This window comes from Pristis pectinata, chromosome 29 (assembly GCF_009764475.1).
Source record: "Pristis pectinata isolate sPriPec2 chromosome 29, sPriPec2.1.pri, whole genome shotgun sequence".
Classification (NCBI taxonomy): Eukaryota; Metazoa; Chordata; class Chondrichthyes; order Rhinopristiformes; family Pristidae; genus Pristis; species Pristis pectinata.
The window spans coordinates 18957830-18974633 of NC_067433.1; the positions used below are offsets into that span (position 1 = coordinate 18957830).

General features: G+C 46.3%; 1 protein-coding gene across 50 annotated transcripts in view; it reads right to left on the reverse strand.

Annotated features, from left to right (window-relative positions):
• Positions 1-16804, reverse strand: part of LOC127584370 (calcium/calmodulin-dependent protein kinase type II subunit beta) — a 254845-nt gene that overhangs the window by 128396 nt on the left and 109645 nt on the right. For all 50 annotated transcript variants that reach the window (XM_052041093.1, XM_052041108.1, XM_052041096.1 and 47 more), the window contains exon 4: positions 7483-7537. In XM_052041093.1, coding sequence (XP_051897053.1) covers positions 7483-7537 — 55 coding nt within the window. The remainder of the gene's footprint in view (positions 1-7482; positions 7538-16804) is intronic.

Consider the following 16804-nt stretch of genomic DNA (forward strand, 5'->3'; position numbering starts at 1 on the left):
GATTTATATTTTCAGTCTCATTAACTTCTCCAGTAGTACTTCCTGATTCCTTTTACTTCTTCATTTACACTGGACCCTTGATTCTCCAATCTTTTGGGAAGTTTCTTGTGTCTTAGAGTCACTGAGCCAGAGTCATGGAGTTGTACAGAAACAGCCCGTCAGCCCATCACGTCTATGCTGATCTTTTTGCCCACCTACACTAATCCCCTGTGCCCGCACCCTGCTATGCCTTGCCTATCTAAGTACCTGTTTAAATGCCTCTTATAACTAGTATCAGACTTCATCACCTCCTCTGGCAGCGCATTCCAGATATCACCCACTCTCTACCATTTCCTTATCCTCTGTTATAAATCCACCACCTCTCTGATTGTTCTCACTGGTCTTTTGCTTTTGACACACCTATGGAACCTCCGTCTGATTTTGTGTTTCCTGCCAGTTTACCCTCAGGTTCTATTTTATATTTCTTTAACAATTTCTTAATCATCGTTTCTGAAATTTTAAAACTTCCACAATCCTCAAGCATAATTCTTTTTTTCTGAAAACATTATGAGCCTTTTTCTTACACTTAATACTATCATTAATTCCTCCTGCAAGCCACAATTGGACTTTTCCTTTCTGCATTAAAAGAATATATATTTGTTACAGATCATGTATTCTTTCTTTAAATACACTGTCCACTGTCAGACCCATTAATGTACAGTAGGTAACCAGCATGTCTCATTCTTTGTTTAGATTGGAAACTCTCGATTCAGATGGACCCTACATTGCTTTCAAACTTAACGTTAAATTCCAACAAATGATGGTCACTTTTCTCCACTCTCCCCTTAACAACAAGATTATTAATTAACCCCTTCCTGTGTCAACACAGGCACAGTATTGGGTCTAAAATAGTCTGTCGCCTGGACCATTCGTCAACATGCTGATCTAGAAATCCATCTTCTACACGTTCCACATTACTGCTAATTTGATTTTGCCCAGTCTATTTATAGATTGAAGTCCCTCATGATTACATTACCCAAGTTACATGCACCTTTCATTTCCTCTTTTAGATTACTCCTACTATTCTGACATCTACAAACAACATCCAGCAAGGTTTTCCGCTGCTTCTTAGCTCTACCCAAACTGACTCAAGTTTCACACCATGACCTGATGAGCCAAGGTCCTGTCTACGCACTGTATTGATGCCATCTAATATTAACAGCACTACCCAACCTAGCCTGCCTTTCTTAAACAACAAACAATCTACTGGAGGAACTCAACGGGTCGAGCGGCATCTGTGGACGGAAAAGGAATTGGCAGCATTTCAGGTCAAAACCCTGCATCAGGGCCACCACGTCAGCAGTACAGGTCCATGCCCTGCTTAATGTTGACTATACTAGAATGCTGAGTTCCTTGCTGTGGACACTCCACAGTTAATTTCCTGCAGCGACAATCAGATTAAACCCATTCACAACTTGCCCAAAAGAGTAGGAGCATCAACAGTAATTTTGAGGAAGGAACTGGATAAATATTTGAAGGGGAAATGCTTGTGAAGCTATGGAGTGGCCGTATGGGACTAATTGGAGAGGTCTGTAAGGATCTAACACAAAGCTGATGGGCCAAAGGGTTCCCTCAAATGCTGTGAATTCAAATGGAGAATTCTTTGTTTCCTTCCCTGACAGAAATCGACCCTATGTGTCGCATCAGTGCTGAGGGCATGTGACATGTTACATATGAATTAGGAGTAGGTCACTGAACATCTCAGGCTTGCTCCGCCATTCAAAAAGATCGTGGCTGTGACCTCATTCCCATCAGCCATGGTAACCTTTCATCCCCTTGACTGGCCTTAAACATATTCAAAGACTACCTCCACTATCCTTTGAGGACGCTCAAAGTGGCTGCGCAGGTTGACTCTGTGGTTAAGATGGCATATGGTGTATTGTCCTTCATCAATCGGGGAATTGAATTTAGGAGCCGAGAGGTATTGTTGCAGCTATATATGTCCCTGGTCAGACCTCACTTGGAGTATTGTGCTCAGTTCTGGTCGCCTCACTACAGGAAAGATGTGGAAGCCATAGAGAGGGTGCAGAGGAGATTTACAAGGATGCTGCCTGGGATGCGGAGCATGCCTTATGAAAGCAGGTTGAGGGAACTCGGCCTTTTCTCCTTGGAGAGACGGAGGATGAGGGGGGACCTGATAGAGGTGTATAAGATGATGAGAGGTATTGATAGGGTAGATAGTCAGAGGCTTTTCCCCAGGGCTGAATTGGTGGCCACAAGAAGACATAGGTTTAAGGTGCTGGGGAGTAGGTATAGAGGAGATGTCAGGGGTAAGTTTTTTTACTCAGAGAGTGGTGAGTGCGTGGAATGGGCTGCCGGCAACTGTGGTGGAGGCTGATACGATAGGGTCTTTCAAGAGACTGTTAGATCGGTATATGGAGCTGAGTAAAATAGAGGGCTATGGGTAAGCCTAGTAATTTCTAGGGTAGGGACATGTTCGACACAGCTTTGTGGGCCGAAGGGCCTGGATTGTGCTGTAATTGTTCTACGTTCTAGGAGGAGTTCCAAAAACTCACAACCCTTCCAAAAAAAAAGTTGCCTCACGTCATTCTTAAATGGGCAACCCCTTATTTGCCAACAGTGTGGATGTGATCGTTGCGCAAGGTACAGAGATACAGAGCAGTTGTCAATAAATGCAACATGATGTTCAAGAGAAAGCTTTCGACCAGGGAGGGGAGAATGTGGAACTCACTCCAGTAACGAAGTGAGCAACAGAGGGATTAAAGGAAAGCTGAATAAACATGAGGGGAAAGGAAAGAGAGGCTATGATGGTGAGAGGAGGATTAATACCAGCACGAACTTGCTGGGCTGAATGGTCTACACCTGTGCTCTGTGTACAATGTGACTCCAAGGGTAACAGAAAGCAGCAAGTTTTCTCAAACAATGGGAACAAGCTGCTTAGAAGTAGGTTCCACATTCCCCACTTGCATTGTTCAGTAACTCACCAGAGAGTGAATGAGTCACTGAGAGGATGGAGAGGATCATTTACACAGCCCAGCTCAGCGCATTTCTAGTCCATGGCTGTGCAGACTGTGCTACAGCACCACTTAATGCACAATCAGTCCGCTGGACAACTTCCAGCTGGCTCTGCTCCTCAGCATTCATTTAATCAGATCCTTTCTGAAGGGTTATTGAGGAAGTGTCTATGTAGACAGCCTGGGTTAGGAGTCGGTCTGCAAGCGAGTGAAGGTGGCCGCAGGTGGGCTGGAGAGCACTCACTCTGGGCTCCCTGGAACAACATGGCCTGGGGAAACTCAGCTCGTGGGGAATTTCTGGGAAAACCTCCTGAAGATCAGCATAATGGACCAAACCACTGTGATCAGTGCTACACAGGCAAGTGCCCACTGTTGGGGAAATCTAGACGTGTGGCTGTGTCCTGCAGGTGTGTATGCAATCTCATGTACAAGTATGTGCAGGGGTGCCTGTGTGTGTGATGACTTGCATGTGCCATGACACATTGCAAAAGTATTTAGACGTGCAGCAATTGCAATGTGTCCATTCTACATCTAATACAAATTAACACAGGAAACATGCACACACACACATTCTGTGCATAACCACTGGTGTGTACATGTGCGAGAACATTTGTATGTGAGTACATGTATTTGTGCCCAAGAATATATACAGGTGTGCTTGCTGCAGGTTTGCATACCTGCACACATTCAGCAAAACATGCCTGGTTGTGTGTCTGCCTGATTAGATTTGCCTCAATGCAGAATGAACAGAAATTTTCCTACTTGCACCTGTGTCAAAACAAACTTCAAACACAAAAATAAAGAAACTCCTTCACGGTCTTCATTTATTTTTCAGGACCTGAAAGGAATTAGAAGGATCTGTATAAAGCCCTTGCCCACAGCAGGGGCAAAACTGAAAAGCCACATGATTTCCCACCAATCTCCCTGAGATCATTCCACCCTTCATAATCTACCATCCCCCCGACATCTGCCCCTTGTGTGCCCTGTAGGTGCAAGTGTTGGATTCCAATGAGATCGACACATCAGCTCTCCGACAAGGTGAATGGTAAGAGAAATCCCTACTCCTGGAGCAGAAAGCTCACCCCAAGCTCTGTAGAGACATCAACAGAATTGCATGGCTGAGTCACGACATAACAGGACAGCCAGTCTCCACATACTGTGGCGGGCAGTGGAATGGCTGGGCCAAATGGACTGAACTCTTGATCTCCCAATCTACCTCATCGTGGCTCTTGCACTTTAACTGTCTGCCTGTACTGTACTTTCTCCGTAACCGCAACACTATATTCTGCATTGCTTTCTTTTTACTACCTCGATGTCATTATGTTTGGAATGATCTGTCTGGATGACATGAAAACAAAAGCTTTTCACTGTATCTCGGTACATGTGACAATCCCACACCATCGGGTTCAAGAACAGCTACTTCCCTTCAACCAATCGGTTCTTCAACCAGCCTGCACAACCCTAATCACTCCTTCAATAGAGCAACACTGTCAGCACTTTGCACTATAATGGATTTTGGTTTTTTTTGTTCTACTTGTGTTCTTTCTTGTATAATTTATATTTGTTTTTCTTGTGAACGTTGCTTCTCTAATGCTATGTGCCTATAATGCTACTGCAAGTAAGCTTTTCATTGTACCTGTGCAACCATGTACTTGTGCACATGGCAATAAACTCGACTTTGAGTAATAAACCAATACCACATAGCAGTTAATACTCCTTGCAACCTACCGCCTCCTGTCAGTCATTCCCCAAACTGTGCCCATCATCAGCAATACTAAATAATGCAGGGAAGGTAAAGGCAAACCGTACAGTACACCCGGGGACAGAGCCACTGTCACACTCTCTGCACTCACCAGATGGAATGACTTCATTTCAAATGCAAATGTGCAAGTGCCTCATGCACAATCACTAACAGTTCCATGTAGAAGCTTCCGTTTTTTTTCCCATACAGACTCCAACCATTTCCCCTCCAACTCCACCCTCCTTCATGGAACAATTTGCCCTGCACCTTCGAATTCCGCGGAGATGCTATTTAACTCTAACCCCTCGACCACCTCTCTTGCTCAGGCAATCACACTGCTTTGGGCTCTATCTTTCTTCAAGGAAAGGATTTTTAGCTGGGGTCAAAATAGGAGAGATTAATTCCCTCAAGATCTTTTAAATTTTCTGGCAAAAGAATTTAACAAAGAGGGAGGCTCGTCACACAGGTAGCTCACAGCTTGCATGCGAGTTTAAATCTATGCTCCTGCTAATTTGCAAATCTTCACACTGCAAACACTCACAGTCCTTTGGCGTTCTACCAAGTTTCCATATTTCCTTAGGAGATGGCCACTTCGGCCCATCGAGTCTGTGCCAGCTCACACAACAATCAAATTCCCCACCAATTGTCCTTGTAACCTATCCTCCTCACATTCCTCCCAAATGCCCCCAGATTCTTCAGACTACGGGCAATATGCAGCAGCCAATTAACCCACCAACCCACACGTCTTTGGGGTGTGGGAGGAAACAAGAGCACCTGGAGGAAACCCATGCAGTCACGAGGAGAACGTTCAAACTCCACACAGACAGCACCCAAGGTCAGGACCAAACCAGGGTCACTGGATGCGTGAAGTAGCAGCTCCACTAGCTATACCACTCTGCACCTTCCTCATGGGAGGTTATCATTAAGAGCAGGCCATTCCAAACCATCAAAATTCCAACACAACACTAAAGTCAAGCAGGAACTGCTGATATCCATGGACTGTATGTGGGCTCCCTCTACACACCCTGAGCTCAATCAAGCCCATGCAGTGCACAATCAGCATTTACATCACTGCACGTGTCTGAACGAACAATACGAAAATAACATCTTCTCCCCTGGGAAATCTGCCTTGGAGCTGCCACTGTCAATGTGTGCCACAGCACACACGAGCCCAAGACTGAAATGTCCTTCACAGCAGTCTGAGCAAGGGTCTACATTAGGTAAAAGTTCCAACAGAAAGAGCAAGTCTATACAGTCAAACTTGTCATTATACAGAAGGAAAATGAAAGAAAGGCATGAAGGAGCACCCGTCCAAACTGCATCATTGCTATCTGGGCAGTTGGAAGGTCTACACCCAGTCCAGGAAAGTGCTCTTGGTTTTCCTAGATGCACCTCTTCCAGAGGAAGAGAGTCCAGGCCTATTGCTTCTTGTTGGCACAACAACAAGGGAATGTTAATCACCAATTAACCCGCACTTTACCTGATCTGAAGACGATCCAATTCCGATAACAGGAGCAACTTCAAACACTCCCATCAGATAGAATCCAAAACCCCAAGAGGGCCAGTACCCAACACACCAATAATCATGAGGCCATTCAGCCCATCACATGGCCGAGTTACAACATCGACATTTACCTTTTGCATTTACTTAAGTATTAAGTTCCAACAAGATGGTCTCTTACACTCTCACCCTTCAGACGTCAAGCCCCAAACCAGAGACCAACTTCTACACTGCAGTGTGTTGGTGACCGCCAGGGGGATTAGGTAAAACTCAAAAGACCGCCATGGTCAGTGTAAACTTCCCAGCAAACCTTGAAAGAGTTTCCTCAGACTGTAACAGTTAGCAGGGATTGACGTGGTGCAGTGTAAAGTCTCAGTTCAGAGCTGTGGGTTCAAAATGTAAATGCTATTAAAATTGTTTTATTCATGGTGCTGCTTAAGTCCAAATCTGCTTGTGCAAAAATAGGACTGAATTCACAGGATGTAGGCACAGTTCTGCCAGCAGATGAACAGTATTAACATATGGTTGCATACTTCAACACGAATATGCAAATTCAGCCCAAGATTCTTAGTACTTCCTCCCCCTCATCTCTGGGTAATCCTGCCCACCAACTGATTCTAGGGTCTAATTTAAATGTTCTCATTTCCCATTTTCTGCAAATCAATTTCCAAATTGTGACACATTTCAAGTCTGAACTGAGGTGTTGACAGGTCATTTAAACAAGGGCTTCGACGCCTCCGTGATGATTGTGTTTCTGTATCTGAAGATCCAGGGCAGGAGATCACACCTGACATCTTTTTCTTTTAAGTTTTCAAAGCTCCAGTTAATTCTTCAGCAATCTCATATACGCCCATTATACATAGTTACAAGAGCCAGGCGTCACTGTGTTTAGAAGAACAGTGCAATGTTGTGATTAATCTTCCAACACATCACGAGCAGAACCTATGATGTTAGTAGCTGGTCTCCACACCATCGGTTCTCATCCCATTCAGTCTCTGGATCCCAGCCTCCCTCTCCTCTGAACCATCAACCACCCACTCTCATTCCCAACCTATTTTCCAGTTCACTCCAGATTTCAGCCACCCACCACTCATCCCCCTCCCACTGGTTCCCCATCTCCCACTCCTCCTCAGGATACAAATCCAAGACCAGGGACTTGTTATAGGGACTGGGAATTTACTGGTTGCTTCTAATAGGATGCAGCCCTCTGCCCGATTAGTACTCACAAGTCGAACACAAGATAGTGGTATCCTTCTTCTGATATGCTGTCATGGAGACGAACTGAAAGATAAAAGAACTCAGCATAAGCTTTCTTGATTGAAACATTTGACTAACAAACAGTCTGAATGAATACTACTACAGCTTCACTCGCTGAAAGAACAGGCTTGTGACTCACATCGGACAAAGAAAAGATCCTTAATGAAAACAAAGGAACTTTTATGATCATGGACCTGAAAGATATGTTTTTTCTAAAAAGAAACCGCTAATTTGTTCTCCAGTTTGGCTTGGAAAGCTCAATATTTATCTTGACCCCTGGGAAATCAATCAAAGTTTGGCTAGACCACATTGGACACTTGCTGTACTTTTTCCCGACCTTGCACTGGAGAGACAGGAACATACAAACAGGCTCCAGAGCCTGCTCCATTAAATCAGGGCTGATATGAGAATAACCCCTCTGGCCTACCTTGCCACTCACTGAAACAATGGCCGAAATGTTTTTATATTTATCTTCACAGGTTTGGACAATTCCGTGTGAAGGTAGACACACAATTGGATGCAGACAGCTGTGGCAGGGTTTGCATGCCATTACTTCCCGTGAGTGGCCATTAGAGTGGCCATTTTGGAGCCGCCATTGTTGGAGTGGTTCAGTGTTGGAGCGGGGGACTGAGGCTTCGGCGAATTGAGGCAGAAGCTGAGGTGAGGTTCTGTTAAGTTCTCTTTCTTACTTTATTATTGCACAGGTATACCAGTGGGAACGACACCCAGGGCAGTGGCGTGCTCCTCCTGCACGATGTGGGAAGTCAGGAAGACCTCCAGGGTCCCTGATGACTACACCTGCGAGAAGTGCACCCAGCTGCAGCTCCTTACAGACCGTGTTAGGGAACTGGAGCTGGATGACTGGATCATTCGGGACACTGAGAGATTGATAGACAGGAGTTACAGGGAAGCAGTCACACCCAAGTTGCAGGAGGCAGGCAGCTGGGTGACCGTCAGGAGTGGGAAAGGGAATAAGCAGTCAGTGCAGGGTACCCCTGTGGCCGTTCCCCTCAATGACAAGTATATCATTTTAGTTGGGGGGTCAACCTACCAGGGGAAAGCCAAAGTGGTCAGGTCTCGCGCACTGAGTCTGGCTCTGTGGCTCAGAAGGCAAGAGGGGAGAAGAGGTAGTGGTAGGGGATTCATTGGTCAGGGCAGACAGGAGGTTCTGTGGACAAGAATGAGACTCCCGGATGGTATGTTGCCTGCCAGATGCCAGGGCCAGAGATGTCTAGGATCGAGTCCACAGCATTCTTAAGGGGGAGGGTGAGCAGCCAGAGGTCGTGGTACACGTTGGTGAATTCAGGGAGTTAGGTGCTAAGTTAACAGACGGGACCTCCAGGGTGGTGATCCCAGGATTGCTACCCGTGCCACGTGCTAATGAGGCAAGAAATAGGAAGATAGTGCGGTTTAACACATGGCTCGGCAGATGGTGCACGAGGGAGAGCTTCAGATTTTTAGATCATTGGGCTCTCTTCCAGGGCAGGCGGGATCTGTACAAACGGGACAGTTTGCACCTGAACTGGAGGGGGACCAATATCCTTGTGGGAAGGTTTGCTGGTGCTACTCGGGGGTGGGGGTGGGGGTGGGGGCGGAGGGAGGAGGAGGGGGAGAAGGTGGTGGTTTAAACTAGAGTTGCAGGGAACCAGAGCGGCAGGGCAACAAGTGGAGGGGCTGTGGGGAAAGTAGGTGTTAAGACTACAGGCAAAGATAGAAACCAAAAGGTTGAGCGTGGTGGGACTGTTTGAGTTGTGTCTATTTCAATGCAAGGAGTACTGTAGGTAAGGCAGATGAACTTAGAGCATGGATCCGTGCATGGAATTATGACGTTGTAGCCATTAGTGAGACTTGGCTGCAGGAGGGGCAGGACTGGCAGCTCAATGTTCCAGGGTTCTGATGTTTTAGACATGATACAGGGGGAGGTGTTAAAGGGGGAGGGGTGGCATTACTCATCAGGGAAAATGTCATGGCAGTGCTCAGAGAGGACATACCGGAGGGCTCAACTACCGAGGCAATTTGAGTGGAACTGAGGAATAAAAAAAGGAACGGCCACATTAATGGGACGATATTATAGACCTCTCAATAGTTAGCAGGATTTAGAGGAGCAAATTTGTAGACAGATAGCAGACATTTGCAGGAAATATAAAGTTGTGGTGATTTTAACTTTCCATAAATTGACTGGGACTCCCATACTGTAAAAGGACTGAATGGGATCGAGTTTGTCAAATGTGTTCAGGAAAGTTTCCTTAATCAATACGTAGAGGTCCCACCTAGAGAGACAGCGATACTGGATTTCCTCGTAGGGAATGAGACAGGGCAGGTGACAGGAGTGAGTGTAGGGGAACACGTTGGATCTAGTGATCATAATTCCGTTAGTTTCAAGATAATTATGGAGAAGGAAAGGATGGGACCTAGGGTTAAGATTCTAAACTGAAGGAAGGCCAATTTTGAGGGGAAATTGGCCTTCCTCCAACTTCAGGCAAGGAGTACTGTAGGTAAGGCAGATGAACTTAGAGCATGGATCCGTACATGGAATTATGATTTTGTAGCCATTAGTGAGACTTGGCTGCAGGAGGAGCAGGGCTGGCAGCTCAATGTTCCGGGGTTCTCATGTATTAGACATGATAGGAGGGGGAGGTATTAAAGGGGGAGGGGTGGATTGGGAAGGAATCCGGCAGGGGTGGATTGGGATAGGCTGTTTTCCGGTAAAGAGATGCTTGGTAAGTGGGAGGCTTTCAAGAGTGAAATATTGAGAGTACAGAACCTCTATGTTCCTGTTAGAATAAAAGGCAAGGCTAACAGGTTTAGGGAACCTTGGTTATCGAGGGACATTGAGGCCCCGGTAAAGAAAAAGGAGGCGCATAACAGGTATAGGCAGTTAGGATCAAATGAAGTGCTTGAGGAGTACAAGAAATGCAAGAGAACACTTAAGAGAGAAGTCAGGAGGGCAAGAGGACATGAGGTTGCTCTGACAGATAAAATGAAAGAAGACAAATAGTAAGAGACAAAATTGGTCCTCTTGAAGATCGCATGGTCATCTACGCGTGGAGCCGAAAGTGATGGGGGAGATCTTAAATGAATTTTTTTGCTTCTGTATCTACTCAAGAGACAGACACAGAAACTATAGAACTAAGGAAAAAGAGTACTGAGGTCATGGACTGTATCCGGATTACGAAAGAGGAGGTGCTCGCTGCCTTGAGGCAAATTAAGGTGGATAAATCCCCAGGGCCTGAAGAGGTCTCCCCTTGGACCTTATGGTAGGCTAGTGCAGAAATTGCAGGGGCCCTGGCAGAGATAATTAAAATGTCCTTAGCCATGGGGGAGGTGCCGGAGGACTGGAGGAGAGTTAATGTTGTTCCGTTGTTTCAGAAAGGCTCTAAGAATAAGCCGGGAAATTAAGAATGAGCCTGACGTCAGTTGTGGGTAACTTATTGGAAGGTATTCTAAGAGACAAGGTATATAAATATTTGGATAGAGAGGGCCTGATTAGGGATAGTCAACATGACATTGTGCGTGGCAGGTCATGTCTAACCAATCTTATAGTTTTTCAAGGAGGTTACCAGGAAGGTTGATCAAAGGAAAGGCAGTGGACATTGTCTACATGGACGTTAGCAAGGCCTTTGACAAAGTCCCGCATGGAAGGCTGGTCCAGAAGGTTAAGTCGCTTGGCATTCAGGATGAAGTAGCCAATTGGATTCAACATTGGCTTAGCGGGAGAAGCCAGAGAGTGGTAGTAGACGGTTGTCTCTCTAATTGGAGGCCAGTGACTGGTGGTGTGCCGCAGGGATCGGTGCTGGGCCCGTTATTGTTTATCATCTATATTAACGATTTAGATGATAATGCGGTAAACTGGATCAGCAAATCTCCGGATGACACCAAGACTGGGGGCATAGTAGACAGCGAGGAAGGCCATCAAAGGTTGCAGCGTGATCTTGATCAGCTGGGAAAATGGACTGAAAAGTGCCAGAGGGAATTTAATGCAGACAAGTGTGAGGTGATGCACAAACCAGGGTAAGACTTGCACAGTGAATGGTGGGGCTCTGAGGTGTGCGGTAGAACAAAGGGACCTGGGAAATACAGATCCATAGTTCCTTGAAAGTGGCGTCACAGGTAGATGATGTCGTAAAGAGAGTTTTTGGCACTTTGGCCTTCATAAATCAGGGCACTGAGTACAGGAGTTGGCAATGTTTTGCTGAAATTGTACAAGACATTGGTGAGGCCAAACTTAGAGTATTGCGTACAATTCTGGTCACCTACCAGGAAAGATAGCAATAAGCTTGAAAGAGTACAGAGAAAACTTACATGGATGATGCCGGGACTTGGGTTATAGGGAAGGGTTGAATAGCTTAGAACTTTATTCCCTGGAGCACAGGAGAATGAGGGGAGATCTTATAAAGGTATACTAAATTATGCAGGGTATAGAAAGGGTGAATGCATGTAGGCTTTTTCTCCTCAAGTTCAGTGAGACTAGAACTAGAGGTCATAGGTTTAGGGTGAAAGGTGAAATATTTGAGGGGAATCTGAGGGGGAGCTACTTCACTCAGAAGGTGGTGTGAGTGTGGAACGAGCTGCCAGTGGAAGTAGTGGATGCAGGTTCAATTGTAACGTTTAAGAGAAGTTTGGATAGGTTCATGGATGAGAGAGGTATGGAGGGCTTATGGTCCGGGTGCAGGTAGATGGGACTTGGCAGAAAACCAGGCTGGCAAGGACTAGATGGGCCGAAGGGCCTGTTTCTGTGCTGTAGTGAACTACAACTCTATGACTTCCTGTAAGGTGAAACCTAACAGCATAAATGGCAGTGATGCTTCACTCCCCAATGAGCTCAACGCCTTTTATGCACACTCTGAAAGGGAGAATAACACTACACCTGTGCGAATCCCCACAGCATCCGGTGACCCTGTGATCTCTGTCTCAGAGGCCGATGTCAGAACATCCTTCAAGAGGGTGAACCCTCGTAAGGAGTCAGGCCCTGGTGGTGTACCTGGCAGGGTACTGAAAATCTGTGCCAACCAACTGGCTGGAGTGTTCAAGGACACCTTCAACCTCTCACTGCTGCAGTTGGAGGTTCCCACCTGCTTCAAAAGGGCAGGTGCCCAAGAAGAGCAGGGTGAGCTGCCTCAATGGCTATTGCCCGGGAGCACTCACATCTACTGTGATGAAGTGCTTTGAGAGGTCGGTCATGGCTAGAATTAACTCCTGCCTGAGCAAGGACCTGGACCCGCTGTAATTTGCCTACTGCCACAACAGTGGACGCAATCTCACTGGCTCTCCACTCTGCTTTGGAGCATGTAGACAACAGCAAAACATACGTCAGGCAGTTGTTTATCAAGTACAGCTCAGCGTTCAACACCGTCATCCCCTCAGTGCTCATCAACAAGCTTCAAAACCTGGGCCTCTGTACTTCCCTCTGCAACTGGATCCTCGACTTCCTTATCGGGAGACCACAGTCAGTGCAGATCAGTAATAACATCTCCTCCTCGCTGATAATCAACACAGGTGCACCTCAAGGATGCCTGCTTAGCTCACTGCTCTACTCTCTCTACATTCATGACTGTGGTTAGGTACAGCTCAAACGCCACCTATAAATTCACTGATGACACCACTGTTGTTGGTGAAGTCTCAGATGGCGACGAGGAGGTGTACAGGAGTGAGATAGATGGGCTGGTTGAGTGGTGTCACAACAACAAACTTACAAACAATGTCAGCAAGACCAAGGAATTGATTGTGGACTTCAGGAAAGGGAAATCAGGAGACCACACACCAGTCCTCATTGAGGGGTCAGCGGTGGAAAGGGTGAGCAGCTTCAAGATCCTGGGTGTCAACATCTCGAAGGACTTATCCTGGGCCAACACACTGATGCAATCACGAAGAAGGCACACCCGTGGGTCTACTTCGTTAGGAGTTTGAGGAGATTTGGTATGTTACTAAAGACTCTTGCAACTTTCTATAAATGTACAGTGGAGAGCATCCTAACTAGTTGCATCACAGCCTGGTATGCAGGCTGCAATGCACAGGATCGCAAGAGACTGCAGAGGGTTGTAGACTCAACCAGCTCCATCACAGGCACAACCCTCCTCACCATCGAGGACATCTTCAAGAGGCGGGTGCCTCAAGGAGGCGGCATCCATCACTAAGGACCCTCACTATCCGGGACATTCCCGCTTCTCGTCACTACCATCGGGAAGGAGGTACAGGAGCCTGAAAACCCACACTCAGCGATTCAGGAACAGCTTCTTCCCCTCTGCCATCAGATTTCTGAACGATCCCTGAACTCATGAACACTACCTCATTATTCTTTTTTTTTGCACTATTTACTTTTGTAATTTATAGATTTTATGTCTTGCACTGTACAGTTGCCGCAAAACAACAAATTTCACAAAATACAAGTCAGTGGTAATAAACCTGATTCTGATTACAGACAAGCCAGTAGTACTGTCACAAGACCATAACAAAATAGGAGCAGTAGTCGTCCAGCTGGTCCCCAAGCCTGCCCTGCCATTCAATGCGATCATGGCTGATCTGCCCCAGGCTTCAGCTCCACCTATCTCTTTAGACATTTATATTTATATATATAAAATATATATATATATATATATACACACACACACACACATACAGACAGATGTTGCCAAAGATCCCCACCATCCGGGCCGTGCCATCTTCTCACAACTACCATCGGGCAGGAGGTACAGAAGCCTGAAGTCCCACACCACCAGGTTCAGGAACAGCTACTTCCCTTCAGCCATTCGGTTCTTGAACCAACCGGCACAACCCTAATCAATACCTCAGTATAGCAACACTATGACCACTTGGCACCACAATGGACTGTTTTGTTCTAATTTTCTTTCTTGTAAAAATTGTGTATACTTTATGTTTAGCTGATGTTCTTCTTGAGAATGCTGCTTATCTGATGCTATGTGCCTGTGATGCTGCTGCAAGTAAGTTTTTCATTGCACCTGTGCACACACAGACTTGTGCATCTGACAATAAGCTCGATTCTGATACTTTTGTGCCAGAAACACAAAAGGGACTGCAGGTACTGGAATCTGGAGCAACTCAGCAGGTCAGACAGCATCTGTGGAGGCTCTGGGATAGTTGACCTTCCAGGTCGAGACCCTTCATCAGGACTGAGAGGCTAAAGGGGAGATCTGCGCCTCATTTCCCTGATCTTTCAAAAATGTATCTGCCTCCTCTTTAAATATTTCTAATGATCAAGCTTGTGGCGTAGAGAACCACAGAATCACCAGCCTCTGAGAGAAGAAATTTCTATACACCTTAGTTTTAAATGACCGGCCCTTTATCTTGTAACTATGTCTCCTTGTTCATACCCTAATTACCCCTGAAATGGTAGGACTGGTGTCACATCCAAGGGAGAATCATTAAGGGTTTCCTTCCCTGAAGGACGTGAGACAACCAGGTCGGTTTTTACTGTTACTGACATTAGCTTTTTAAAACAAAAATCCTTTGTTTATTTAATCACTTGAACTCACATTCCCCACCTGGAATTTGAACCCTTTTCTCAGCATCAGTGGTCCAGAACTCAATAACTTAACCACTCTGCTATCCTGCACTGTCCCATTCTATCCCCATCTTCTCTTAGTATCCAAATCCACCAATGTGCGGTGAATACAAACACCAGCAGCATGTCCACAGCCCTCGCTGGGTTGAGGATTCCAAAGGATCATAACTCTGCATGAAGAGACCTCAAGTCACTGTGAGAGTGGACTCCTCATCCTGAGACAATGGCCTCCAGCTCCTAATTCTTCAGTCAGGGGAAGAGCTCTCAGCGTCTCCTTGTCAAGCCTCAAGAACATGTTTCACCTTTACTTATCGATCGTTGCTCCACATCCCTTGGCAGGCAATGATCTATATAAACGAGAAAATGCTGCAAACTCTCAGCAGGTCAGGCCACATCTGTGGGAAGAGAAAGAGAGCTAACTTTTCAGGTTGAAGACCCTTCGTCAGAACTGGGAAGGAGGCAAAAGAAGCTCGTGAAGCTGGAGGGAGGGGGATGTCTCTCAGTTCTGATGAAGGATCTCCTACCTCAAACATTGATTCTGTTTCTTTTCCCACACATGCATCCTGACCTGCTGAGTGTTTCCAGCATTTTCCATATTTAGTTTAGATTTCCAACACCTGCAGCTTTTTTGATTTGTGACGATCTGTCAATCTCAGTCTCCAAGGATTCAGCTGCCCCAACATCTACTGCCTTTAGGTGAAGGGAATTTCTGATCCTTACTACATGCAAACTGCTTCCCAACTTCAATTCTAACCTCTGTGCTTATTAGAGGAAACCTCCACTGGATCTTCTCAAACATCTAAACTAAGTCAAATTTATAACTGTCCTTGATAATTAAGCACTTTAAAAAAAAACCTAGTGAGAGTTTGGTAAATTTTCACCATCTCTACTGCAAATTCCTGAGGTATGACCCTCCAGCAGAAACTGCCGGGCAATGTCCACTCCTGCTGCTTGCGTTAACTCGTAGACAAGGCAAACACCTTTGACCACAAGTCCACGAGGCAGTGGTCAGCACGGAACATAATGCAGACACTGCGGGACAGAGACTCTTTGGAGACTGTGGGGTGGTTACCTGAGCAAACTGTCCAAGTCATCAGGCAGAACGCCTCATCACCAGAACTCACCAACAGGCACCAAGACCTTACTTGGCTGGCGGTGAGAGGGGCCCTCACAGTCTGTACATATGACACATCAACCCCAACGCACGCTGCCCTCGGGACAGCAGCAGTGGGGAAGAGAAGGTCACCCGCCTCTTTGCAGACTGTGGATTTGCTAAGAGGGTGTGGAGAAGGATGCAAGGGTCTGTGTCTTGGTTCATCCCCAGCAGCTGTGTAAAAGAGGACTCTCTGATCTACGGGCTGTTCCCGGGGACACATACTGAGACAGACATCAAGTGCTGCTGGAAGGTCATCATCTCAGCAAAAGACACACTTTGGTCTGCCCGAAACCTGTTGGTCTCCCAGCACAGCGAGATGTCCGTAAGGGAATGATGGCACAGTCCAGGCTGCAGGACTCTGTGCTGAGGGACGCACTGAAGCTCGGTACAGCCAATGCTGAGGCTCTGTGGGGAAGGACCACAGTCTGGGCTCCTTCCGCTACCGCACACGGAGGGAGTGAGTCAGGTGGGGAAGCCCCTCTAACACTGAAAGGATGCATCACCCCAGGGAGCCACATGAGTGGTCATGGGCTATGGTTTTAAAAAATAAGTTAAGACTACTGAATGTATTAACCATGAATGTAAAGGTTTTGTACTGTTTCTTCTTTGGTATATA